At 45.7% G+C, this 26,811-nt stretch overlaps 1 protein-coding gene across 8 annotated transcripts in view; it reads left to right on the forward strand.

The window, feature by feature from the left end:
- The window catches only part of LOC135412608 (ankyrin repeat domain-containing protein 17), a 69,824-nt gene that overhangs the window by 37,896 nt on the left and 5,117 nt on the right, over nucleotides 1-26,811 (forward strand). For 3 of the 8 annotated variants that reach the window (XM_064651353.1, XM_064651356.1, XM_064651358.1), the window contains exons 6-29: nucleotides 856-1,089; nucleotides 2,132-2,226; nucleotides 5,359-5,596; nucleotides 5,765-5,956; nucleotides 6,334-6,443; nucleotides 7,248-7,335; nucleotides 7,897-8,024; nucleotides 8,501-8,644; nucleotides 9,199-9,301; nucleotides 10,802-11,557; nucleotides 16,514-16,662; nucleotides 17,760-17,871; nucleotides 18,050-18,195; nucleotides 19,212-19,354; nucleotides 19,803-20,016; nucleotides 20,421-20,596; nucleotides 20,837-20,999; nucleotides 21,694-21,789; nucleotides 22,011-22,127; nucleotides 22,623-22,794; nucleotides 23,045-23,492; nucleotides 23,585-23,740; nucleotides 23,960-24,109; nucleotides 24,583-26,234. In XM_064651353.1, the coding sequence (XP_064507423.1) occupies nucleotides 856-1,089; nucleotides 2,132-2,226; nucleotides 5,359-5,596; nucleotides 5,765-5,956; nucleotides 6,334-6,443; nucleotides 7,248-7,335; nucleotides 7,897-8,024; nucleotides 8,501-8,644; nucleotides 9,199-9,301; nucleotides 10,802-11,557; nucleotides 16,514-16,662; nucleotides 17,760-17,871; nucleotides 18,050-18,195; nucleotides 19,212-19,354; nucleotides 19,803-20,016; nucleotides 20,421-20,596; nucleotides 20,837-20,999; nucleotides 21,694-21,789; nucleotides 22,011-22,127; nucleotides 22,623-22,794; nucleotides 23,045-23,492; nucleotides 23,585-23,740; nucleotides 23,960-24,109; nucleotides 24,583-26,234 (5,982 nt within the window). The remainder of the gene's footprint in view (nucleotides 1-855; nucleotides 1,090-2,131; nucleotides 2,227-5,358; nucleotides 5,597-5,764; nucleotides 5,957-6,333; nucleotides 6,444-7,247; nucleotides 7,336-7,896; nucleotides 8,025-8,500; nucleotides 8,645-9,198; nucleotides 9,302-10,801; nucleotides 11,558-16,513; nucleotides 16,663-17,759; nucleotides 17,872-18,049; nucleotides 18,196-19,211; nucleotides 19,355-19,802; nucleotides 20,017-20,420; nucleotides 20,597-20,836; nucleotides 21,000-21,693; nucleotides 21,790-22,010; nucleotides 22,128-22,622; nucleotides 22,795-23,044; nucleotides 23,493-23,584; nucleotides 23,741-23,959; nucleotides 24,110-24,582; nucleotides 26,235-26,811) is intronic. The other 5 variants (XM_064651355.1, XM_064651357.1, XM_064651359.1 and 2 more) reach the window with 3 other exon arrangements.

Genomic DNA, 26,811 nt, shown 5'->3' on the forward strand with positions numbered 1-26,811 from the left:
GTCACTTAGTAACTGACAAGTGTTTGAGTATGTAGGATTTGTTGTCACATTTTAAGCACAGTTTGGTAAGTTTGTGTATATACGTAAAAATTATTTGATGGCAGGTCTAGGAAACCAAGGGGAAAATAGGAAACGTGAGAAAATGGCCCCCTTCCCCCTCTTCCCGTGAGAATTTGGTAGGCATTTGTATTGAAGTGACCAAATTGGGAAGTCGTCTAAGTTTCTGCAGCCTGGAAGTGGAGAGCTGGTGTGGAGTCAGCAGTGATTGATGAAGGGAGAGATGGCCCTGAGTGAGGAGGAGAGGGGTACCAGAAGACACCTTATTTACTTCTGTTGTATTTTTTTCAGTGAAGTAGTCTCAGTAACAATACTGCCTTGACCTTTAACTTTTTTCAGGGTATCTTTCACAAAGGCAGATTCTTGGACTGTTTCTGTTCAGATTGATGTTTTTGTGGTTTGTCTAGGGAGATGTGAAGATGATGGGCATTTTGGAGCCAGCCCTTTAGAGGTGTTTAAAACTTGATTTGGAAGCAGCAGTTCATTCTGCTCCCTGTTTTGAGCTTTCATTCTTAGAGCACAGCGTGTCCCTGCTGATTAACAGGAAAAAGGATGGGATTTTGTGATGGAAGCTGGGCTGGCAAAGCGAAGAGAGGTGCATCAGCAGAGGCACAAGGAGATCCTCAGTCTATCAGCACTGAGCTGCTTGGTGCCATTATTTATTTTCCCCTCCCTGTAGCTTGGAAAACCCTGTTCCATCAGATATCTGGGTAAAAACAGAAGGGAGCATCAGGTGAAGTTCCCACTGCAGGAACACCCTGAAATTGTGTTTCCAACCCTCCTTCTGTCCGGCTTTAGGCAACACGGCCCTGACCTACGCCTGTGCCGGGGGCTACGTGGACGTGGTGAAGGTGCTGCTGGAGTCGGGCGCGAGCATCGAGGACCACAACGAGAACGGCCACACGCCGCTGATGGAGGCGGGCAGCGCCGGGCACGTGGAGGTGGCCAGGGTGCTGCTGGAGAACGGCGCGGGCATCAACACGCATTCCAACGAGTTCAAGGAGAGCGCGCTCACCCTGGCCTGCTACAAAGGTACGGGGGCACGGCCCCAGAGCTCGTCTCCAACACGGGGTCCTCCAGCCCTGCTGTCCAGGACCAAGTGCATTTAAAGGCTGTGAACAGACACTTTGTGATGCTTTTACCCCTGGCTGTGATATCCCACAGCGTGTGTGTGGAGAGTTTGAGTGTCAGGATATAAACCTTTGGTCTGAGTTATGATGCTTGAAGGTGCTCTGTGAAATGAATTAGGAGACAGGGAACTAGTGCTATAGAATAAGCATGCTAGACCTTCTGTATTGTAGCTGTATTCTGAGATACAGAAATTATTTAATTTTATAGGACTTAGGACTTGAAAACCATGCAGAATCAAAGAGCTTGCCTTTTAGGTGTCAATGCTTAGGCAACAGCCCTTTGTTGTCTCCCTTAGGCAGCAATCTTGCATCACTCAGTGAAGGGATGAAGATGTTTAATTGAGAGGCCAAATACGTTCCCTCAGCTCAGCAACTGCTGTTATAGTCACTCAGGACATGTTTTATTGGAGCCATTAGGGTGGCCCTTGGCATCACAGAGTAGCTGATGTTGGTAGCAGAGGTACCTGTGTGGCACCTGTGTAGAAGCTGGGTCTTAGCATTTCATTCATGTTTTTTGTCTGCCTTGATAAATTCTTGGTTCACTGTTGCTGAAGGCTGTCCTAAACCGGGGGGGGGGATTTTTTTGTGGTGGCTCTCAGAGCAAAGACAGCCAGTGTTTGAAAGAGAGAAGTGAGACCCCAAAACCCTTTCTCCCTGAGGGGGTGTTCTTGGCCTCTGAAGCCTGAAGTGAGGCTGGAAAGCAGAGGTGAAAAGTTAAGACTTTGTGTGTGCAGTGAATTGGATCACATTTATAGTAACTACACTGTTAAACCCCTCTGCATATCGACTGCAGAGATACAAACACGCCTTTCCAGAGGAAGTGGGTATTTTGTGTTACAGTGTGGCCATCCATTACCTTCATTATGTACTTTAGATGCTTTCTGTGAGTTGTGAAACGCACTTTCTCAAGCAGTTTGTCTCTGTGAACTATTTTCTCCACACAGGCCACCTGGAAATGGTGAGGTTTCTGCTGGAAGCTGGTGCAGACCAGGAGCACAAGACAGACGAGATGCACACTGCTCTCATGGAGGCTTGCATGGTAAGAGAATTTACAAATTACAGAATTTGTGGAATTTACAAATCACAGAACTTCAAGTGGGAGCTTTCTCAGTATTTGTTGAAATACTTTTAAGAATTCTAATGTGCTAAACAGGATGTGCTGTTGAAGGCATTTCACATACCTAGATGATGTGGAAGGAATTTGTAAGCTGAGTTGTCTGTCAGTGTAGGTGGTTACCCATGTAACATGTTTAAATGTGGTTCATATAGCCACGTGTTCCTTGAAAACATACAATCAGAAGCTGTTTGGGAAGCAACTGGGAAGTGGAAGGGGAAATTTTTAACTTCTTACTAATCAGTACTTTGATGTTGCTGCTTTGTCTATCTGAGGCAATTGTATTCATCTGAATATGTAATTTCACTGTTAAACTGAGAATTCATCTTTTAAACTTCCTTCTTCTCCTTCTCTCCAAATGGATTGCTCATGGGTTGGGTTTTTCATGCCATTAGCCTTGTGTAGTGTCACATTGTGAACCCGTGGCCATGGAAGAGGGCAGTAAATCCCTGTTTAGCCTGCCCTTCCCTGAAACAACTGCAGCGGTTCTAAAATCAGCCAGTTGTGTCTCTTCAGGGAAGGTAATGGCTTTGGATGGGGGAATCATTAACAGAAACCATTATACTTCTCAAAAGTTGTTGGAAAGAAAGTCACGTAGATAAACAGGACTCCAGCTGTCCTTTATCTCACCCTGAAATCTTACTAGAGCAGCCACATAAATATCCGGGGCGCTGGCCTGGCAGGTGATGATAAAATTACCTTGTTTGATGTGTCAGTCATATTCCCATCAGGACATCTTTTTGGCACAGCTATGGATCGAGCCTTCCTTTCCTTGCCACTGTTTCCCCCCCTTTTACCTCCACCAACAGACCGAGAAAAGGCCATAAGACTCACAAAAACATTGAGACCTAATTTTTATTAAGAATTACTGAGCAACAGGATAAAATTGTTCTCTCATTTCTGCAGGAAGCTGTTCCTAGGGAGGCATTTCCACACTGCTGCTCAGAGCTGGCAGACAGTTGAGAGTCTCATACCTTCAGCTCTGCTGCAGAGAGGAGGCAGCTTTCTCCACCAGTATTTAAGGAGCTTGCAGTGTGAAATGAAGCAGAGCAGGGACTCCCGTCTCCGCATGTTTTTTATGCAGAAACAGTTACTGCTCTCCAACAGCACAAGAAAACCTCCTTCTCTAGGACAGCATTGAACTTGGCTGTGTGTTGCAGGACTGTTTATCTGTGGCGTAGCGAGGGAGGGTTTACACCTTGTCCTACAGGGCGTTCAGGAAGAGAGTTTTTACAGACTGCAGCTAATATTGATTTAATGCAAATGAGGTGTTGGGCAATGGCACTTGCCTTGTGGGAGCCAGCAGCAGGTTGGTCTGGTTTGCGTTTCCTCTCGCCGAAGCACTGATGCCCACAGAGCTTCGTCTCTAAAATCCACCTGGTGCTCTTGTGCAGCTCGCTCAGGGACCGCTTCTGCTCTTTTAGCAGCTGGGAGGCTTTTCCTGGCTGTTGTAGGAGAGCTGAACGGCCCCACCCCATGGCAAGGTTTATGGATCAAATTCCCTTGTGTGGTGAAGCTTCAGCAGTTCTCCTCCAGGCTGCTTGGCCCACATAGGGGGCTTTGAAGCCAACCTTGGTGCTGCTGTGTGCCGTTCTCCTCCTGGGTCGGGGCGAGCACTGAGCTGTCTTGCCAGAGCCTGATGGCTGAGGCGCCGTCTCTGCGATTCCCTGAGGAAAGATTCTTTATGGAGTCTTGGAGTTTCTCCCTAAAATAGTACTGTCATTTCATGTAAAAGGTGAATATGTCCTAGTTAATGTCCTAGATATTTTTCCAAGAGGAAATCGTGTTTTGCTCCCTGGATATCAGAAGAAGGCATAAAACACTTGGGAAAATGAAGCGGAGAAATGTCAGATGGAGTTTGGTGTTTTGTCTGGAAAAGAGCTTTTTGGAGTTGTGGTTTCCAGCTTGGCAAGGACGGCAGTGGCTGCGATTTGCTGCCTCTTAGGACTTAATCTGAGATCAAGGTGTACTTAACCTTGTTCAGAGACAACCTTGGTTCCTGGGAGCAGCTGTTTATTCTCTGCAGCCCTCCCCTGTTTGGTGTGTCAGGCTGTGGTTACTCCAAGTTGGAATGATGGCAATTTCCTCGTGGAGAAAACCAGCTTGGAGGGTTTGTGCTGTTGTTGGAGCACAGCGACCAGGCCGGTCTCTGCTTCTGTCTGAACAGAAGCAGAATGGAATGGCAGCTGGATGTGTCACTGTCAGGCCTCCAGTGTAAACACAGAGCTGAAAAGCCACTTCAAATAGCTCCTGAATTTATGGCATACTGAAAACATGACTGAGATCCTATGCTCAAATATTTCTGAAGGAAGAAAGAACTTATGAGCTACCTTTTGGTAGAACGGGTTTGATAGCGTGGTCACAGTACCTGGAAAACCCTGCCAGGATCCTGCCAAGGGAAGGCTGTTGCTCTGGTGGGTCCTGGGATGTGTGAGAAACCCGTGACAAATGGTTTCAGTTTGGCTTTCTCTTGGAGGGAGAAAGTAGGTCCTGACTCTGCTGTTAAATTGAGCAGTGAAATAGTTTTGCAGGAGTCAAGAGGCAGGCCAGGTCAGTGTACACGGCTGCTTCCTGAGAAAGGAGGGAAGCAGAAAGATTTCAGTGTTGTTCTTCTGGAGGAGGCCAGCTTCTAAAATAGTGGTGAGCTCCCTCTCGACTTTCTGGGCTTTATTTTGGGGTCCCCCCCTCAAGTAAGTTGATCCCAAACACTTGCACTTGAATCTGATACGAAGAAGTTGTCCAGCTTGTCACTTGCACCATCGACAGGCAGTTTTGATATGGGGTTCATGGCATTTTAGTTTTGAATTGAACCATATTCAGTAAAAACGTGCTCGAGGTTTCTTCAGGTGCTTGTTTAAGAGGAGATCTTTAGCCTTTATCCAAATGCTTAGAGAAAAGAGGGAAACTGTTAAGCAAGTTGAATTATATTTTTGGACTCGTTTTACTCACCCCTTGCCTTCTGTGTCTGCTGAGGGAAGTTGAGCCTGTGACAAAGGTGTGGAGAAAAGCAGTTGTTCTGTTGGCCAGTGTGTTGACCTTGTTTTGTGGCCTGCCCAGGACGGCCATGTGGAAGTGGCGAGGTTGCTGCTGGACAGCGGTGCCCAGGTGAACATGCCCGCGGACTCGTTCGAGTCCCCGCTGACTCTGGCAGCCTGCGGCGGGCACGTCGAGCTGGCGGCGCTGCTGATCGAGCGGGGGGCCAACCTGGAGGAGGTCAACGACGAGGGCTACACACCACTCATGGAGGCAGCTCGAGAAGGCCACGAGGAGATGGTGGCACTGTTACTGGGGCAAGGTAACTACTGGGGGGCCTGGAATTCCCCAGGCAGCTGTACAGCTCTGGGGGGAAAAGCACTAAGTTATGGGATTTTCGTTTGCTTTGGTGATAAGGTGCCTCGTGAACTAGGAAATGGTTTGTCTGCTGATCCTGCTTATTCTAACTGGGGTTTTTTGTTGTTTTAAGGAGCAAACATCAATGCTCAGACAGAGGAGACGCAAGAAACCGCCTTAACTCTGGCTTGCTGCGGAGGGTTTTTGGAAGTGGCAGATTTCCTCATTAAAGCAGGAGCTGATATAGAACTTGGGTGTTCCACACCTTTGATGGAGGCTGCTCAAGAGGGACATTTGGAGCTCGTTAAATATTTATTAGCTGCAGGTATGGAGTCAATTTGTTAACAATTTTGTAAGGGCTTAATCTGACTCTAAGAGAAAAATATCTTTTTCGATATTCATTATATTTGCATTAGCAGCTTCTTGAAGTTGACTGCAAGGGTCTGTGGAGCCCTAAATAATTTACTGGATGAACTCTTAATTTAGCTTTTGAAGATTGAATTGATGTAAACTTGCTTGGAACTGGACTTAGAGTTTATTTCTTTATTCCTGTGGAGTATGATCAAGTTAACAGTTTAATAGCTGTTGGATTGGAAGGGGGAAGTTTAATTTGCTGTCTGATCTTGTAAAGATTATGCAGACTTGCGTATTTTCTGTACTGAACTTGATAAAACTTAGATGGTTTTGCCACCACTTTTTCAGGGGCTAACGTGCACGCCACGACAGCAACAGGTGACACGGCGCTGACATATGCCTGTGAAAATGGCCACACTGATGTAGCAGATGTCTTACTTCAGGCAGGTGCAGATCTGGTAAGTCATTACCTTTGTAAAAAAAATCGAATTAGGAAATAAAATGATCGATGTCTGATGGTTTGTTAATTTTTTTGTTGTTGTTTTTGTGTTCACTGCTAAAGATTTACACGTTTGCAATAAATTTGAATACAGCTATAGCAATTATCTTTTAACCTTTTCTTCTAACTGAGAAATGGTGATGGTTCTCTAATGTATTTTAGGCTGTTTAATTACCTGAAAGTGCTGAGGTCAGTTGCACTAACCAGTTACTCTGATGACTGATGTCTAAAGCATTTCCAAGCCATTCAAGGTTGCCTGGACAGGAAAATAGGGGATTTCATTCTTTTGTCACGTATTCAGCTTCGAATTGTTGAGCTGATTCTGGGTTAGTCCTTTTACCTGCAAATTTGTTCTTTTCCTTATGCAACAGACAGTTCTGTTTGGATATGGTGTATTTGGTGTAATGTAACAGAATTACAGTGGTGGAGGTAAAGTGATTTATACATTTCAGTGGGCTTGTACGTCAGTGTGTTGCCAGAAAGCGCAGTTAAATGTGGCAGGAGACATCCTGTGTAACTAAAATCCCCACCATGTGCCTCAGTGCTGCTTGTCCAAGAGTCTCACACCTCTGCAGAGACAGGTGGTAGATGGCTCACCTACCCTCAGTTCAAATGTTAGCTGGGTATTTACGTCTGAGTTTGTGAAACACTAAAAAATGATGTTCCTTGTCTGAAACCTTTCCATTCAAAAAACCCCGGGGCTCACTGGCCTTCTTTCACATGTGGTACTTTGGATTTTGAAGCCTTTCTTTATCTGCTCTAGGAGCATGAATCAGAAGGTGGAAGAACCCCTCTCATGAAAGCTGCCAGGGCAGGTCATGTTTGCACTGTTCAGTTCTTGATTAGCAAAGGTAAGAGCGTGGAAAGGTTTGGGTTCCCCTGATGTTAGAAATACTCTGAGTTAAGAACATGTCAGAACTAGTGTAGCTTCCTTGGATTTGTTTCAAATGTCTTAAGTAGGTCATTGATTCTCAAATGAGGCATGTAATGATCACCTCTGTTTCTGCTGAGATTAGTGCGAATGCAACTAGTGATAAAAATAATGTATTCCAGTCTTTAATTCCTGGGAAAAGCATCAGTACTAGAGGTTACTGGGGTCTCCATGCCCCTGGTGCAGCCTTGGAGCAGTTTTCAGGAGTTTTAGCTTCAGGTGCCTGTAGGTTTCCAGGTTTGGACTGTAACTTGCTTGATGCTTTAATACAGAGCCTGGATTCTTACTTACTCTCTCTTGAGCTGATTCTGATGTTTTTTTTCTTGTCTCTGCCCTGTATGGAGCAGGACAGCCAGCAGGATGGAATTTTCCCCATGTAGATTGCAGAGTAGTTAAATTCTGTTGCTTTTGGTAGAGTTGTTTTGAAGAACTGTTGAAGTCTTTTTTTTTTACCTGATCTTTTCCCCCTGTGTTTTTGCAGGAGCAAATGTGAACAGGACCACAGCTAACAATGATCACACAGTGTTGTCACTGGCCTGTGCTGGAGGTCACTTGGCAGTTGTGGAGTTACTGCTGGCTCATGGTGCTGATCCCACACACAGACTGAAGGTTTGTCCCTCAGCTCCCTCATTCTCCTCTTAGTTAATTTATCATCCATCTTAAAACTAAGGATACCCAAGCGAATTCTCTCCTTTTGTATTCTCTGCAACTGATGCAGCATGTCATGATTTAAATGGAAATAAGATTCAAGAGCCAGTGTTTCCACAGGCAGGTGTTGTGCTCATGAATATATTTATAGAAGTCAGGGTTAGGAGTGCAGGTCCATTGATCACCATGAATGTAAAGGTTGATCTCCAGTTGCAAGGTTGCAGTTGTGGAAGAGGAAGGAAACATTTTAAAAGTACTAATTTATTTTTTTTAAATAGTTCATCGAGGCCTTAGGTTTAGATGTGAACTTGCTGCAGATGGAGTGAACATTTATTAAGGCAGACAGCAGGCACTAGGTACTGCGCTGTGTCTCCCAAAATGCTGTGGTGGTGTTTTGCTGGAGCTCTTCTCTAACTCCGTGATCTTCCCCTCTCCAGGATGGATCCACTATGCTCATCGAGGCAGCCAAAGGTGGTCACACCAGCGTGGTTTGTTACCTTTTAGATTACCCAAACAACTTGCTTTCTGCTCCTCCACCCGATGCCACTCAGCTGACCCCACCATCCCATGATCTAAACAGGGTAAGATTTCAGGGCCGGTGGGCTCTGGGCTTTTTTGCAGTTCTTTTTGCAGCTTACTCAGGAGTTGAAAGATGAGAGAGGAGTCACTCATGTCATTTCATGAACACACCGAAAATTACTTTGAGCTGTCATGAAAATGGGGAAGGCTTTTGAGCATTATCGTATAGTGCTTTCATAATTATTATTAGTCTCTAAATATTATTAGAAAAAGTGTTGAGGGGGAGGAAAAACAGCAAGAGTAAAGGTCTGCATTAATGAGGCTCTTCAGAATTTAATTTGTGGCCCGTTGTGGCTTGTATTTGCTGTACCACAGTACAGCACTGTGCCATGCTGAGTGTGGTTTGGCAAGTAATTTTTTAGGTTAAAAATGCAAAGCGTATCAAGATCAGATGATCTCCAGTTGTTAATTATTGAACTCAGCATAATAAAAACCATATAAACTGTTCTTAGTGACCATTGAAGCCTGCTTTTCTAACAGGTTTTGCTTACCTTCTGTTGCATTATAACTAGCATAGAGTATGAGGAAAGTAATCTGTTAGTCTCCGCCGTTTTAGGCTCCTCGAGTACCAGTGCAGGCGCTGCCCATGGTCGTCCCACCCCAGGAGCCTGACAAACCCCCTGCTAATGTCGCCACAACCCTTCCCATCAGAAATAAAGGTCAGTCCTAGTTCTGCAGCTTATTTTCTACATATCCTTCCGAGGCAGAAGGTAGAGACTTGCACTTGTAGCAGAGTAGTTCCTATGAAGAGTGTTTATGGATTCAGTGAAGGAAACTGCAATTTTGAATTTTTTTATTTATTTATTTTTTTTTAAGGATTTGCTTATCCACCAAGTATCAGTCATCTGACCCTGTAATCACAAAGCGTCAAGAAATCTGCCTAAGTAAATACGTTAAAATCTCTATTAGTCTGACATACTGGACTAATGCAAAATGTCACCCAGAAGCCTATAGAAATTGGATAATGGAAGTTGCAAAAATCACGTTAATCTCCATATTGTAGTTGATTTGATAACTTGTGTTTCCTTAGGCTAGCAGTCTCGGAGTGGGTTGGACTAATTGGATTGAAGGCGGAATTTCTTGTGCTATAAAACCTTTAGTCTGATGTGGCTCAGGTCCTCCCAGGACTAAATTTGCATCTATTTTGCTGTCGCCATTTTGACACTTAACGCTTTCTGTACGTAAGAATTCTCTTTCAAAACCAATTTTTATCAAGGATCAGCAGTAGGAAATACAGGCGTGCATGTCCTAAAATTAATCCTGTGTGTGCACTTGTATTGTTCTGGAGATACAGCGAGGATGGCTGGAAGAAGCCGGGCACCTCCACTGCCTCAGATCCTGGGTTTTGATTTGCCTTTCGCCCTTCAAAATTAACCGATTGTTGCTTCTCCACCTGGTATGGCAGAGCATGTCAGCTGTGTTACTGGGGACTTCTGCATAAAAGACCAGTTGGATTAGTCCATCGCTCGTTCTTGCAGGAAGGCTGAAATATTTGCCTTGCTTGGGCAGAGAGCTGAGTTTTGACACAGGCAAAATCATGTCTGCTATGGATAAAATGTAGTGGCTAAACACACCCTGTTAGATCCTGCTAAATCTAAATGACTATCCTGGGTTCTGGCGCTGTTTGTCACCTGAGCAAAGCTGGATACCTGGAGCAAAAGGATTCCCAGTCCTAGAAAGTGTAAATGTACCGAGTACTAAAATGTACCGAGTCAGTCGCAAAACCGGTGGCCTAGACCAGTCCCCGAGATGTTTTTGCATCCCTTGGGCTGTGTTCATCCCTAAGCATGTGTTCATGACCTAACAGCACACCAGACACAGAACACCAAGTAAAGAGACAGCATCCCCTTGCTTTTTGCTCCCAGTTTTCTTGTAGCAGCACTCGGTCACAGCGGCTCGAGACAATCGCTTCCTTTGGCAAAAGCATAACGATTGTTGGAGTAGACCTGTCACCGTAGCGCAGGGATAGCTGGGCTGTATGTGCAGAAGTGGGTTCCAGTGGGTAGGTGTTCCTGGAGGGCCTTCAGTGCACGCTGAGCTCCTGTGGGTGCTGTGCCTCGGTGCGGACCCGGCCGGGCAGGGCCCAGCAGTAGCTCTGTAATGAGGATGCCATTCGTATGCACTTCCATTGGTTCTGAGGGGGTTTCTTTTTCACACAGCTGCTTCTAAACAAAAGTCCAGCAGTCATTTGCCAGCAAACAACCAGGATGTACAGGGTTACATCACCAATCAGTCTCCAGAGAGCATTGTAGAAGAGGCTCAGGGCAAGTTGACAGAGCTGGAGCAGAGGATAAAAGAAGCCATAGAGAAGAACGCTCAGCTGCAGTCCCTGGAATTGGCACACGCTGACCAGCTCACCAAAGAGAAGATTGAGGAGCTGAACAAAACGAGAGAGGAACAAATTCAGAAGAAACAAAAGATTTTGGAGGAACTGCAGAAAGTGGAGCGAGAGTTACAGCTGAAAACTCAGCAGCAGCTAAAAAAGCAATATCTAGAGGTAAAAGCGCAAAGAATTCAGCTCCAGCAGCAGCAGCAGCAACAGTCTTGCCAGCATCTGGGACTACTGACTCCCGTTGGGGTAGGAGAACAACTCTCAGAGGGAGACTATGCACGATTGCAGCAAGTGGACCCCATCTTGCTTAAAGATGACCCCCAGCAAGCTGCTGCGCAGACGGGTTTTGCACCAATTCAGCCTCTGGCCATGCCACAAGCTTTGCCTCTGGCAGCAGGTTCCTTACCTCCAGGGTCCATCGCAAACCTTACAGAACTGCAAGGTGTTATAGTTGGACAGCCAGTGCTGGGCCAAGCACAACTAGCAGGGCTGGGGCAAGGAATACTCACAGAAACACAGCAAGGGTTAATGGTAGCCAGCCCTGCTCAGACGCTCAATGACACGCTGGATGACATCATGGCAGGTGGGTTTACGTTGTTATGAGCAGGTATAATATTTGCTTGACCAGTTGAGGGTATGTCCACTTCTTTTTATGTGTGTGTGTGTGTGTGTGTTTGTGTGTTCCCATGAGCTCTACAGCAAGTACCACTCGCCCTCTGATCCCTGTCTTGAGGCGTTGGGAAAACTAGCTTTAACCTTTCAATTTGCAGGGCCGAGCTAATGGTGCCAGATGGTCAGGTTGGTATGGTGGAGGTGGCAGTTTTAACTCTTCATAACTTCTGGGGGCCAGTGCTAGGTACAGACAGTTGTATTTTGATCTGATTGTAGCTCAGAAACAACACATGGACAGTACTGGTTAGTACTTTGGACTAGCGGAGAGCTGACTGGGAGGAGGCTGTGAGCAACTGCAGCACCACATTAAGCCTAGAATGTGTGAGGGGCTTATCTTCTGAATAAGAGCTGCTCTAGCAGGCCTCAAATAGTCTATCTAGGCAAAGTTTTTACTCCTATTTGGGAAAAAAGATGATAATCCTGTGACTTGTAAAAATAACTCCTCATAAAAATGGCTGCTTTGCCAGCAAGAACCATGTTTAGCCTGACCAGGGGCTTGTTGTCACTTGTGAGAATTCTTTGCCCAGTGACATCAGTGCTTTAAGGCATTGAGTAGTAAAATAAAAGAATGAAGTGGGGTTTATATGTGAGTTGTTAGCGTTGCTTTACTTCACCCCTTCAGTTGTGTTGCACTGAATCCCCTTTCCACACTAAAGCAGTGGCTGTGGTGCTCGCTGGGACTCCTCAGCTGAACACGGATGAACTGGCAGGACAGTCTTGAAAAATGATGTCACTTGATGAAAATGTACCAAGGTGCTCTTGCTTCAGCTGATGCACTTCTGTTTTCCCAAGTGCTGTCTGTTTGAACAAGTCAGCTTTGCAAAGCATGTTGGGATGAGGGATGTGTGCCAGGGGCAGCAGGTCTCCAAAAAGGTTTTAGCCCAGACCTGGTCCTGCTGTACTGCAGGAGTTGGAGTATAATGGAGCAGAGTGAATGGAAGGTATGGTAAATGGCTAAACTACCAGGTGGGGATTGTTTAAAACACGAGGAACAACACTTTTTAAATTAGGCACCTAATGAGTGACTTGGTATCCAGGCAAAGCCTCATTACAGATGACAGAAAGTTAGAGGAGCTACGGAGATTCTGTACTGGAATTCTCTTGTTAGAAGTGAAGCCTAGACATAGACTGGAAGTGAATAAAAATAAATGGATGCATGAAAAAGTATGTAAAACTACATTTATCGTGCTCTGATAGTGAAAATTTCTTTCCTGTGGAGATGCTGGGATACAGGACAATAGCAATTCAAGAGTTGGGATAATTACAGTTCCTGGTAACTGCAAAGAATCTTTGCAATGCTCTTCAGTTGTGTTTAAATATAACTTAAACCTGGAGTTAGGACATTTGCCATGTGTTTAACTGCATGTAACATGTTGAGAAGGCGTGATTTCGGGTCACCTGCCACGTGCCCAAATTCCTGTGCGTGCCTTTTGGAGCATGGCAGTATTTGCCCTGTGACTTGGGAGTGAATGTTTTTGTGCTGCTCAGCCCCACTCATTAGCACCTGTGTGCACACATGCACCTGGGAATGAGGGCTCAGCTCACTTCTGGGAAGGGGCTGATTTTCAGGGGGTTTTAAGTGAGAGCAGAGACAGACCTGAGTACAGCAAGTCAGTGCCAGCCTGAATACTCATATCAGAATTCAGCATGGAGCTGAAATGGTCTCAGTGTAACACAGAACATTCAAACAGCACCTGAATGTTTGATAGGTAGCTCTGAGTGTGGCTTTAATAGAAGCTTCTAGAGTATTGCCATGGATTTAAATTCCTATTTCTGAGATGCCTTGAGTTTAGTTCCATGGCAGAGCTGTGATTACAGCACCAGTTACAGAAACAAAGCTTCACCTTGGCTGTGCAAACTTGATTTAATGTGCATCTCTGTGCCTAATTAGTTGCAAACAATGAGTAAGTAGTAAATAATCTTTCATTTTTACTTTTCTGATCCTGCTGGAATTGAGGACATGCAAAAAGTTTACTGTTGAGCTTCAGGTGTTCTTCTTTGCTGTGAGGCTTGTAAGAAGTATTTTTTAGTATTAGTTATGTAAGTCTCGAATGAAAACATTTAATCTGTTGAGTGGTATGGTAAAGATACAGAACAAAAAAAAAAGGCCCTGTTTTTAATAGTGAACTTTTTTCCAAGTAGAAACTATTGAAAGGGTTATGTTGAGTCCCAGAGCCTCACAAGGAACTTCAGGAATCTTGAAGCACTTGATAAGATGAATTCCTGGAAGCGACCTTGTGGGATGAACCTGTCTAAATACATGACAAAGAGTCTGCACTGACTGTAGGTCCTTATACCTGTGGAGTGCCAGCATCCCAGGAAAACCAGGCTGTGTGCCAGCTGGGACCCAAGCAGGAGCTGGTTTGGTGTGGGACTGCCCTGCCCCAGGACACCTTGCACACTGGAACTGATAACCACCCCTGGAGCCCTCAGTCCCAGGAGCAAGGCTGGGTTTGCACTGGAATTCAGAACAGAGCTTGGGCTGCTGTAATCCGAGGCATGCTGTGCATCTCAAGTGCTCTGGAGTGCTGGTGAGCCTGTGTGACAGGAGCACGGCTTGTAAGAACTGAGGGCACGGGAGGAGCTGGTGTGCAACAGGCCTGCAGAGTTGGCCTGAAACCAGTTGGAGAAAGCTGAGGTGTGCAGTGCATTTCTTGTAAGGTGTTTTTGTATTCAGTTCCTCATCCTGGCTCATTGCAGTGCAGTGTGGAACAGCCTTTATCCGTGCACTGCTGACCTTCCAGGAGATAAGGAATGAGTGCCTAAGGACAGCACTGTGCCCACAGTCAGCCAGCACTAGTGAGACATGGAATGGTCCTCAAGAAGAGGAAAGGGGAGTCTAAAGGTGTAAGACAAATGCTTCTCGGGAGGGGGAGAAGGGAGCTGCTGTGAGGTGGCCTTTTTTCATTTGGATTATGAGACAGTTGAGGTGTGCCCAGAAAGAAATGAAGATAAAGAGCAGCTCTAGTATCAGTTAGCACAAAACTGATAGTCTGAAACACTCTGCTAGTGAACTAGCTTTGAAGACTTGGTTAGCCCAGGCATGAAGTAATGATGTTTTCATGGTGGAGTACAGCCTTGGAGTTCCATTCTGCCACTAGTCCATTAGAGTGGGTGGAGGAGCAGAGGGAAAAGATAAATATGGACTATCAGTGTGTTTAGATTTGATGATCAGGCTAGTTGGCTGCTCTTCCCAGTGCTCAGGGATGTCGTGAAAACTTGGGATGTTTGAGTTTGGGCACTGTAAAGGTTCTGTTTGTCACCCTTGGCACGGTCATTATAAATTACAGCTCTGCGCAGGTAATGTTGAAATAAGTATCATCAAATCATTACCCATAAAAATAAACGTTGTGTCCTAGTGAAATGTGCTGTAGAGATATAAAGTATATTTGTGGATTATTGATGAATCATACATGTCTCTCTCTTTTTTTGGGGGGAAGGAGGGGTTGGGGTTTTTTCCTCCCCCTCACTGCAAAAGTGAAGAATAGACTTTACCTGAATTAAGGCCTTCTTAACTAACCTTTTTTTTTTTTTTAAGTCTAAGAACTTTAATAGTGTCTCTTGTAACATAGCAGATGTTCCTCAGTCCCCATACTGGGACAGGAACAGGAATTCTTAGCAACTCTTTAAAACACGTGCTGTTTTTGACCTTACATCAAAATATTTCATCATAGCTTCTTTATGTCTCTTTTAATCCATACCAGTGGGATTTCTAAGGTGAGATAAGTTTGCAAAAGGCACTTGAACGTAAAGATCAAGGGAGTTTGAATCCTGAATTCTGATTTACCCTTAAATATAAGGTTAATGATACTTTTTGCCTTAGAAGTTGGGGGTTCTTTGTTTCTCACAGTGACATTTATTAGCTGCTTTGCTGGGATTTTTTGTAGGAAGTACAGAAATTAATAATAAGTGTAAAACACGGGTGCTTAGCAGAGATGAAAGCACACAACTTGGAATATTAGGGTACAGGTTTTGGGGCATCTGTTGGAAAACTTTGTTTCATTTTGCAGTTCAAGGTGCTTTTGTCAACTGGACAGAAGTGAGCAGTGCTTCGTTTGCTCCTTTGCTGTCCCACCTGAGAAACACCTGGAGAAGTGACAGGGAGAAAACAACCCATTGAGTTCTTTTGAGGAGAAGTAGGAAAATGGGAGTTTTTCCCCAAAGGCTGTTTTAGATTCAAGTTCTCTCTGTACTTGGGAACCTGCTGTGTATGGAATGAGTTTCGGGGAGTGTGGCAGTCAGTGCTCTCTGTGTCATGTCCACACACTGTCATCCCTGTAAATGGTGTTACCTTTGCTTACCTAACACCTTGGCCAAAGTCTCTGCAAACTGGCTGCTCCAAAGCTTCCACTTCTCTGGTTTCAGCAAATTCTGCCATGTGAGCATCCTGACCCTGTTGCTTTTTCTTTGTGTTTATGGGGGGGTGGAGGGTGAAGGTTGGACAGACCTTTATATGAAAATATTTAAACTGTTTTAAGAAAAATGTGTAGATACCCGTTGATTGGAGTTGTTCTGCAGCCCTACTTCTAAAGGTATGGAACTCTGGTCCAAATAATGGCTGATTTGTTGGAGGAAAGATCATCGGGTTAAAAAAAAATAATAATAATAATTTTTTTCTTGTGGTGGGCTTCTAGACAACAAGTCAAGCTGATACTTAACTCTTTCTTTGATTGAATACAGTAAACCTTTTTCATAGTTAAATTCAAAGAGTTAAATGTTCAAAGACTGGGTTAAATGTGTGGAATATATATGTTGGTGGAAAATACAGTTTTCAGGGAGCTCTGTCTGTCGGTGGGAGTTCCCTTTATTGTCACGTCAAACTTGGGGGTGTTTTGCTTTGACTAAGTGTGGTTCTTCTGTCCAACAGCAGTGAGTGGAAGAGCATCTGCAATGTCAAACACTCCTACCCACAGCATTGCAACCTCAGTGTCCCAACCTCAGACGCCGACTCCGAGTCCCATCATTTCTCCTTCAGCCATGCTGCCCATCTACCCTGCTATAGATATCGATGCCCAGGTGAGCCTGCTGCTCTCACAGAGCCACAGAGCTGATTTTCTCTGCACCCTGAATAATTCAGCAGTGGTAAACAGCTCTCTTGCATAATGGATTGGGGTCTGGGGACTGGATTTGCTGCTTTTGGAAAGCCTGAACAACTCCCTGAAGAGTTGCAACTCACTCTGCTCTGTGCTCTCACCAAACAAAAGAGGAGGTCTCTGAATGACTGAACACTTGTATTTTTTATTCCTTTGTTGTCAGGCTTATGAGAAACAGCGAAGTTGTCTACTGATAAATTAAATATGTTTCTGGCCTAATATGCTAAGACAACAATAAGCTTTAGAATGTTGCACACTGATTTTTCTGGTTGTGCTTCAAGTTGTTGGCCAGTGATCACAGACATATGGAAGTCTTGAAACTAATAATTTCTGTGAAATTTTTTTTTTTTAACAAGAGGAAATAATTCAAGCTCTCATTTCCACTAAAGAAAGGGCTTTTTTTGCACTGAAAATAATTGTTAAAAGGGCGACTTCATGTTGACTTAGAGCTAGCTGGCCATCACCAAAAAGCATGCACATACTGCTTGGGCATACATGTGTGCAGAGCTCTGGGCTGTACATAACATGGCTGAGGTTTGGGCAGCATGCAGTAGAGGAAAGGCATGGGATCTTTGTGGAGGAAGGGAGAGAAACCTCTGGAAAGCCAGTCCTGGGTACCTCAGCTGCCTGTGGCACTTGGCTTGGTTTCTGCTGTGACCAAGCCTTTGGTTGAACCGGAGTGTTAAGATTAAAGATAGAAGTCTTACCTTCATTATACCATCTAAAGGTCACAGTCAAGCAGTGATAAAGAAGTTAATCTGGTTAGGAGAACACAGATGACAACTCAGTTCCTGAAGCATCTCAGTTCTTGTCAGGAGTTTTTCTTAAATCTCCCAGCAGAGCTGACTCGGGAGGTAGAATCCTGTTAGGAACTAGCACACAGAAGATAGTTGTAGGGGAATCAATGAACACATCTTTAGCTTATAAATTTTTTTTTATTGTTTTGGCTAATGTGCAGTATAGCATGGGCTGTCCTTGAAAAAGCAAATCTTTATCTTGTGTACGTGGTGTCTGTTTTAGACTGAGAGTAACCATGACACAGCCCTGACACTGGCTTGTGCTGGAGGCCACGAGGAGCTGGTGCAGACCCTGCTGGAGAGAGGAGCCAACATCGAGCACAGGGACAAGAAAGGTGGGTCTCTCACCATGGCAGTACAGACCCTCTCTGCTTTGCCAGCCTCTCATCCCAAATAAATCCCCAGTAAACCCAGTCCTTTTGTGAAGCCTATTTAGGCTTGATTTTTGGGTGGTTTAACTCGCATCACTTGAGATATGAACATGGGCTTTTCAAACATCCTTTTCCATTTCAGGGTTTACTCCGCTTATTTTGGCTGCTACAGCCGGTCATGTGGGTGTTGTGGAAATCTTACTGGATAATGGAGCTGATATTGAAGCCCAGTCTGAGAGAACCAAGGACACTCCCTTGTCTTTGGCTTGTTCCGGAGGGAGACAAGAGGTGAAGTAAAACTTTACTCTTCAAAAGCAGAGTGTGAATTATATATTGTGTCAGTATAGCAAGGCAGCCTTCCAGAAAAGTTACAGTCACTTAATTCAGCGCTCTTATTTCAGGATGGTGTGGTTTAGAAGGATGCTAAGATGTTCACATTGTTCCCATTTTCCAGTTTATGCTTTAAAACACGTCTTCTATAGATTGCTTTCTCTCCTTTGATAACTGTGCAGGTGTCCTCATGACTGCTGTCATTAGTGCCTCATTGTGGGCCTTTTGCCAGCATAATTAGGTGTGAAAGTGAATGTGATGAGTGTTGTTGAGAAGCAGGGGTTAGACACAAGTGGGTTCCATATATGAGCCACATCATGGCTTTTGGGAAAGAAAATGGGAAGACACTGGGCTTAGGGCAGTAGAGGTGATGTCAGGATACCCTTCTGCCCCAGTTTTGTGTTTGACATTATATTTGTCCTGTGATTTCATGGGAAAACATTCTGATTGAGAATTGTGCAGGTCTAATCTAAACATGTTTTATGCCTAAGAACTGAAAGTGGAGCAAATTAAACATTGCACGAGAGGTGACACAAGGGGTTTTCACCTCGTGTACATTGTTATTTTAAGTTGCCAGACAGTTGAGTTTCTTGTGAAGTCCTCTGCAGGGGAGGACAAAAAGCAGGAGTACTTTGTAGGCTGCATTCACATTGAATCTGTGGCTTTGGCAGTCTTTAAAGACTGCTGAAATAATCATAAAAAGGGTGCTCTTGCTATGTTGTGCAATTTGGTGTGAATGGTTGAAGCATGCCAATGAGCAATTGATTTTTTACAGGAAGTTTTCCAGGGGCTTTGGGAACATGGTTGCAGCCTCATCTGTTCATGGAGGCGAGGAGTGTAGGGAAGCAAGTGACTGAAATGGCTTTCTTACCACTGACATCTTCCAACAGGATAGTCAGGCTTGAAAACCATTTGTCCTGGATAGATTTGTAAGTTCTGGAGAAAACCAGATGTTCTTTCTTGACACCCTGCAGGTGGTGGAGTTGCTGCTGGCTCGAGGAGCAAACAAGGAGCACAGGAACGTTTCTGATTACACACCTCTGAGCCTCGCCGCCTCGGGTGGCTACGTGAACATTATCAAGATTCTGCTGAATGCTGGGGCAGAAATCAATTCCAGGCAAGTTCCCTTTGCACCCCTCCTCCCCTGATTTTAGCTGTGAGTTATGTGAAGAAAGCATGTGTGTTATCCCTTGGTTTTCCCTGCGTAGTTTACTCTGTGTGGGTGTGTAGGTGATGCTTTTGCATCCATCAGGAGGTAGAAAGTAGCTCAGGTGTGCACTGCACAGGTCAAAGGGAAGGGCCAAGCCCAAGTCGTGCTCCTCATAAGAGATGCCCATAAATTTAAAGCAATTAAAAAGTGACGTGCATGGTGTTTCTAAGTGGAAATACTAGTCCTATGTGATGCTACTGTGGAGAACCTCTTGTAGGTTCCTCAGTAGTAATTGGTGTGTAGCTGATTTTTCAGTCTTGGATAAGTACTCTGCCTTCACTAGTTAATCATAATCACGTTTATGAAATGACTTTTTTTAAAGAGTTTTGGCTTTTTTTTCTTCCTTCTCTTTCAGAACTGGTAGCAAATTGGGCATTTCCCCCTTGATGCTGGCAGCCATGAACGGGCACACTGCTGCTGTCAAGCTGTTACTGGACATGGGCTCCGACATAAATGCCCAGATCGAGACCAACAGGAATACAGCTCTGACTCTGGCCTGTTTCCAGGGGAGAACTGAGGTGGTCAGCCTGCTGCTCGACAGAAAAGCCAACGTGGAACACAGAGCCAAGGTAAAGAGCAAACACTGCACAAGTCTCCAAAAAGTGCTGCTTTGTAAGTCTTCACTTGGCTGTTGTTACCTGGTTTTCTTGCCTTTTTGTGCAAGTTAACTTTTCTAGTTCAGTTCTATACAACAGTTCTATACAGTTCTACACAAAATGTATATTGTATAGAAATTTTGTATAGAAAAAAAATTTGTATAGAAAAAAATGGCTGCACTTAGAGGGGAGGGTTTTTGTGGTTACACGGTTCATCAAAAAGTGTTTCTTCTGAAGCCTTAATTCATCTTAAGGTGCCTATAAGCATAAGAATAATAAACCATTATGTTCCTGGAAGTTGAAATAAATCCTTGTTCTCAAGTGAACCCCCTTTCCCCTCTGAATAATTGCTTCTTTTCCCTGCCTGCTTGTCCCAGACTGGTCTCACCCCGTTGATGGAAGCAGCCTCGGGGGGATACGCAGAAGTGGGCAGGGTCCTGCTGGACAAAGGTGCAGATGTAAACGCTCCCCCGGTTCCTTCCTCCAGAGACACAGCTTTAACCATTGCAGCAGACAAAGGGCACTACAAGTTCTGTGAGCTCCTCATTAGCAGGTACTGGATTTGTAAATGAACAGCTTAAACAGAAATATGGCCTTACTTAGACTAATTTTCCCAATATGCAATAATATTTCCTAATATACACCAGGGTAGGAAATGGGAAAGGTTCTGTGTCTGGGACCATTCCTGTGAATTTGCATTTATCACAGGTGCTCAGATGAAGTTCTCTTTGGTGTCAGAGTGCTTCCTTTTGCCCAGAAGCAGGGGTTTGAAGGGGTGTGTTTGGTGTTGCAGGGGAGCTCACATCGACGTGCGGAACAAGAAGGGCAATACTCCGCTCTGGCTGGCAGCCAACGGGGGGCACCTCGATGTCGTCCAGCTGCTCGTTCAGGCTGGAGCTGACGTGGATGCAGCTGATAACAGGAAAATAACTCCCCTCATGGCAGCCTTCCGAAAGGTAGGACGTGAAGTTCAGCTTGGCTCTCGTCTGGGCTTGTCTTGATCATCCCTACACAGTTGTTAGAAGTAGAATGCAGCTGTCAGACACTATGTCAGTTCATTTTAGTACTTGGCCTTGAATATTCCAAAATAGGTGTGTGTGTCACCTGTGTAATATCTGTGTTAAATTCTAGTAGGAATTTGCTTTATAAGCAGTTTACTGAGGCTGGTTCTGGAGTGTGTGAGGGGTGAGAATTGCAGGGCGTTTGTGTGTGGTAGAACTGGGGGGAAATTGGTTTGGTTCTTTATGCAAGAGAGGATGAGGACTTTGGTCTAAAAAAGTGCAGTTTAGCCCAGTCTGAGTCTAGAGATGATTGTTGTTAGCCAGGGAGTGGAGTTGAGGTGCTGCAGTACTGGGAGGATCGCAGATGAGTGTAGGAGCCTACAGCTGTGAGAGCTGGGCATCTGAAAACCCCCCAAAAAAACCCCCAGAAGCAGAAGTTTGTGGAAGTACAGCTGGAGCAAGGGCAATCTGATGACAGGAACTGCAATTCTGTGCCTTCTCTGCTGTCAGAAGTGTGCAGAAGCGTGCCCCACTAGTTCAGGAGGTGAGAGGTGTAAAAAAGAAGGGTTGAGAGCGCTGGGACTGCAGTGTTTGTCAGCACACCAGAGGCAGCTGGGCTGAAAGAGTCATCCTTGCACTGTGTTTGCAGGGGCACGTGAAGGTGGTGCGTTACCTGGTGAAGGAGGTGAACCAGTTCCCATCCGACTCGGAGTGCATGCGATACATAGCAACCATCACTGACAAGGTGAGATGGGAGAGGGAATAGTGCTGTGCCTCAGCTTTAGAGGCCACGTTGTGAGTTCTCCTCGGCTTGCTGGCCACCAGCTTTCAGCCAGAGGATGAGTCCCGTGGGGATTCTTGAGAAGAAACATAGCAAAAAAATGGTTACTAAATTATTAGTGTAGGCTGGACGTCATGCATCCAAACACTTTGGAAACTGAGGGTCGGTGTACTTTCTCATTTCAGGAGATGCTGAAGAAGTGCCACCTGTGTATGGAGTCAATTGTTCAAGCCAAAGATAGACAGGCTGCAGAAGCCAACAAAAATGCAAGCATTCTGCTGGAGGAACTGGACTTGGAGAAGGCAAGTGGGAAGAGTTTGGAGCTGGGAATACTTCTTTGGTAAAATTCCAGTTTCACGTTCCTTCAGGATGATGAGGTCGGTGAAAGTAGGTATTGAGTGTGTAGGGGTTTGTGTAATTACCATAATTGGAGTGTCTACAGATGAGCATCTTGTTGTTTCAGGTAATCTTTGATCTTTGCTATTATTCAGAGAAATAGTATGAGGAAATGTCACTATAACTGTTTCCTCTGGAATAACATTGTACCCAAAAGAAGGATTTCTGAATGTGTTTTTGTCAAGTGCAAGACAGATGGGCATTTTCCAGTCATATGGATTTTAGGCCTAAACCCTGTTTTGTGTCTTAAATAAAATACACTGATTTACTAGAAACCGTAATACTGTAGCAGGAGGTTAACAGAAAAATCCAGGTGTAACGTCCTAGGAAATAGAAAGCATTTGGATTTCTTGAAGTGCATGGGCAATCTTGTAATGCTGTTCCATGTGCTTGACTTGTAGCTGAGGGAAGAAAGCAGGAGACTGGCTTTGGCTGCCAAAAGAGAGAAAAGAAAGGAGAAGAGGAGGAAGAAAAAAGAAGAACAAAGGCGAAAACTAGAAGAAATAGAGGCAAAAAATAAAGAGAATTTTGAACTTCAAGCTGCTCAGGAGAAAGAGAAGTTAAAAGCTGAAGGTGATTTGTTAAATTGCTACTGCATTTATTCCAAGAAAAAAATGAAATTCTGTATGAGTTGATATAAAAAGGGGAGAAGCTCCATGTTATGACATCCTATAGTTTTAGGCATGTCTGCACAGTTACTGGGTTTGGGTGGTGTTTGGAGCCTTGTGAAGTTATTCCTGAGTAGTTTGATAGGACAGGTGTGATTTGGAAAGCTAAACCACACAAGCTAACTTACTCCTGGTTTTTTTTATTCTTCCATCAGATGATCCTGAAGTCCCAATGGAGCCTCCCAGTGCTACCACCACCACCACCATAGGCATATCTGCCACCTGGACAACACTAGCAGGATCCCATGGGAAGAGGAATAACACCATCACCACAACAAGCTCCAAGAGGAAAAACAGGAAAAACAAAGTAACCCCTGATAACGTTCAGATTATATTTGATGATCAGCTCCCAATTTCCTATAGCCAGCCCGAGAAGGTGAACGGGGAATCCAAGAGCAGCAGCACCAGTGAGAGTGGTGACAGTGACAACATGAGGATCTCCAGCTGTAGCGACGAGAGCAGCAATAGCAACAGCAGCCACAAGAGTGACAATCATTCTTCCACGGCCAGCACTAACACTCAGAGCAACAAAAAGCAACCGTCGGTGCTTGTCACTTGTCCAAAGGATGAGAGGAAAGCAGCTCCTGGCAAGTCATCCATCAAGTAAGTCCCTGGGACCCTGCATGCAAAGTACAAGTCATCCTTTTTTTTTTTTTTCTTCCCCACATAATAACAGCATTTCATTTCTTTTACAGGTTGTCTGAAGTTATTAATGAAGTGACAAATAATTCCTTGTCTACTTGCACAAAATCTGCTCCTTCTCCCCTTTCTTCTCCAAACGGAAAGCTAACCATTGCTAGTCCCAAACGTGGTCAGAAGAGAGAAGAAGGGTGGAAGGAAGTTGTGAGAAGGTAAACAACATTCTCCCCTATTTCCCCTTGTTGCTGTCCTTTGTGTAGCCCTCCCTGGAGTTACTGAATGACCTACTGAATGACCTTCTTAAGGGGGCTGAGATTTCACAAAACTGCTGCTACGTAGCTTGAATCAGGAAATAGATTATTTTGACAACCTGCCCACAGCTTCTTGCCTCAGAAGCGTTTCCCACTAAATATTGTTTCTTTTTTATACAGATCCAAGAAGGTTTCTGTTCCATCAACTGTAATTTCCAGAGTCATTGGCAGAGGAGGATGTAACATCAACGCGATCCGGGAGTGCACGGGAGCGCACATAGACATTGACAAACAGAAGGATAAAACTGGAGATCGGATCATCACCATTAGGTGAGCAGGAGCCTTCATTTGCTCCTTCCTGTGGGGATCTTCTCGTTGTAGAACAGGTGTCTGTATAGAAAAATGAAAAGCCTTGATCTGGTTGCTCCTTGGAAGATCACTTTGGGGCAGGGGAGGTGAATGGGGAAGCACGAGTACAACCACCATGTGTTGGTACTAAATACAGGTTGTGAGATGAGGCAAAGCATAAACGCTGGGACATGGCTAAATAGGTAGACTTGTTTAAGGAAGTAAATATTTTAACCATTTGGCGTTTTGGGGAGAGTCAGAGTTTTCAAATTGAGCTTCTTGAGCAATTGTCAGCAGCAGGAACCTGCCAAGCTCAGTTTTCAGGTGGAGAGTTATTTTCCTGTCTGTGTTAGCATGACAGAAGGCAGGCTGGATCGTGGATCGTGTGTTGGAGGTTCTTGGCTATAATGTATGGAAATGCTTAGATGTGCTTTCCCCTTCCTTCCTTTCCGTAGGGGTGGCACAGAATCAACCAGGCAGGCCACGCAGTTGATCAATGCTCTGATTAAGGATCCAGATAAGGAAATCGATGAACTTATTCCAAAGAACCGTTTGAAAAGTTCGACCGCAAACTCCAAAATGGGGTCCTCGGCGCCTGCCACCACCACAGCTGCTAACAGTTCTCTCGTGGGCATCAAAGTGACCACCGTAGCTGCTTCGTCGGCGTCCCAGCCTGCCTCCGCGCTCTCCGTGCCTGCCATCTCCTCAGCCTCCACTCACAAGAGCATTAAGAACCCCGTGAACAACGTGCGGCCTGGTTTCCAAGTCTCCCTCCCGCTGGCGTATCCTCCTCCGCAGTTTGCACACGCTTTGCTCGCCGCTCAGACCTTCCAGCAGATCCGTCCGCCTCGGTTGCCCATGACACACTTCGGAGGTACTTTCCCACCAGCCCAGTCCACGTGGGGCCCGTTTCCCGTTCGGCCGCTGAGCCCCGCGAGAGCCACGAACTCGCCGAAACCTCACATGGTGCCTCGCCACAACAGCCAGAACAGCAGCGGTGCTCAGGGGAACCCGGCGAGTTCTCTGACGACGAGTCCCACGGCGACCACGACTTCGGTGGCCTCCACTGTGCCTGGTTCTTCCGCGAGCGGCAGCCCGAGTTCCCCCTCGGTCAGGAGACAGCTCTTCGTCACGGTCGTGAAGACGTCCAACGCCACGACGACCACCGTGACCACCACGGCGAGCAACACGAGCACGGCGCCCACCAACGCCACGTATCCAACTCCTACTGCCAAAGAACACTACCCCGCCTCTTCCCCCTCGTCTCCCTCTCCTCCCGCGCAGCCCGCGGGCGTCGCCAGGAGCAGTCCTTCCGACTGCGCGGCCGCGGCCTCTCCCAACAAAGGTGCGCCTCCGTCTGACGCGGACGCGGGCAGCCCGCCCGCGGTGGAGGCGAGCGGCTCGACCGGCAGCAGGCAGCCCAACCCCGGCACCGGCAGCTCCTCCGTGCATCCCGCTCATCAGCAGCCCCCGGGAGCTCCTCTGCCAGAGGCCAGGCCCCCTCTCCAGCAACCTCAGGTTCCTGCTCCAGATCCTCGGCTGGTTGTGCCTCCGAATTTAGCGGCGACGAGCTCATCTGCTCCCGTGGCGGGTCCGACCAACACCCCGATGACCTACCCCGTGTCTCAGACGTCCATGGGGTCTGCCCAGCCCGCAGCGAAGATGGAAACCCCAGCCATCAGACCGCCTGTCCATGCAACCGGCAGCGTCCACAAGAATCCAGCTCCTGTGCAAAACTCCTCCGTCGCAGTCCTCAACGTGAACCACATCAAAAGGCCCCACAGTGTTCCTTCTTCAGTGCAGCTTCCTTCTACCTTAAGTACACAAAGTGCTTCTCAGAATTCGGCCCACCCGGCGAACAAGCCCATGGGGAACAACTTCAGTGCTACTCTGCCTTTCGGGCCCTTTAGTACGTTGTTTGAGAACAGCCCCACGTCTGCTCATGCCTTCTGGGGTGGGTCTGTCGTTTCATCTCAGACGCCACCGGAATCCATGCTCTCCGCAAAGTCCTCATTTTTGCCAAATTCAGATCCGTTACATCAGTCTGACACTTCCAAAGCCCCAGGTTTTAGGCCACCGTTACAGAGGCCAGCTCCAAGTCCCTCAGGTAAGTGTGTTTTGTGTCCACACCTTAATAATGCAATTTCTCCTGGATTTTTCAAGCCAAGTAGAGCTCATTTTCCTTTTTAAGTGCCCCCTCTCAAATCTGATAACTGGGTGGCAGCTGATGAGCTTGATAAAAGTCACTCTTTTTGCCATTGCAGTCTGCTCTGCTCTGATAGCTGAGATAATCAAACACTTCACTGTTGTTTCCACCTCCCTTCCCTACCACCACCTAATGCCTGCTCTGGTTTGTGGTAACATGTCCTGAGACTGTAAAAAAAATATGCAGTGTCTTCCAGGTGTGAACTTATAACTTAAAAGAGATGTGTTCTCTTAATTACTAAATTGGAGCAAAAAATGTTATTTCCTTGACTACCTGAAATTTGTAGGGAAACACTGAGCCCTCTGCCCAAAGCAGAGGCCAGGGGGTTGTCATGGAACCTGTTCTGTAGCTTTCAGAAAGTACAGACGTGGTTTGGACCATCTCTGCCTGTTTTTGTAGGACCTCTGAGTTGTTTATGAATCAATACAACAGCAGTTTTTTTTCCCGTTTTGTGAATGTGATGGTGTTGAATTCTGTC

Source organism: Pseudopipra pipra, chromosome 4, assembly GCF_036250125.1.
Source record: "Pseudopipra pipra isolate bDixPip1 chromosome 4, bDixPip1.hap1, whole genome shotgun sequence".
Lineage (NCBI taxonomy): Eukaryota > Metazoa > Chordata > Aves > Passeriformes > Pipridae > Pseudopipra > Pseudopipra pipra.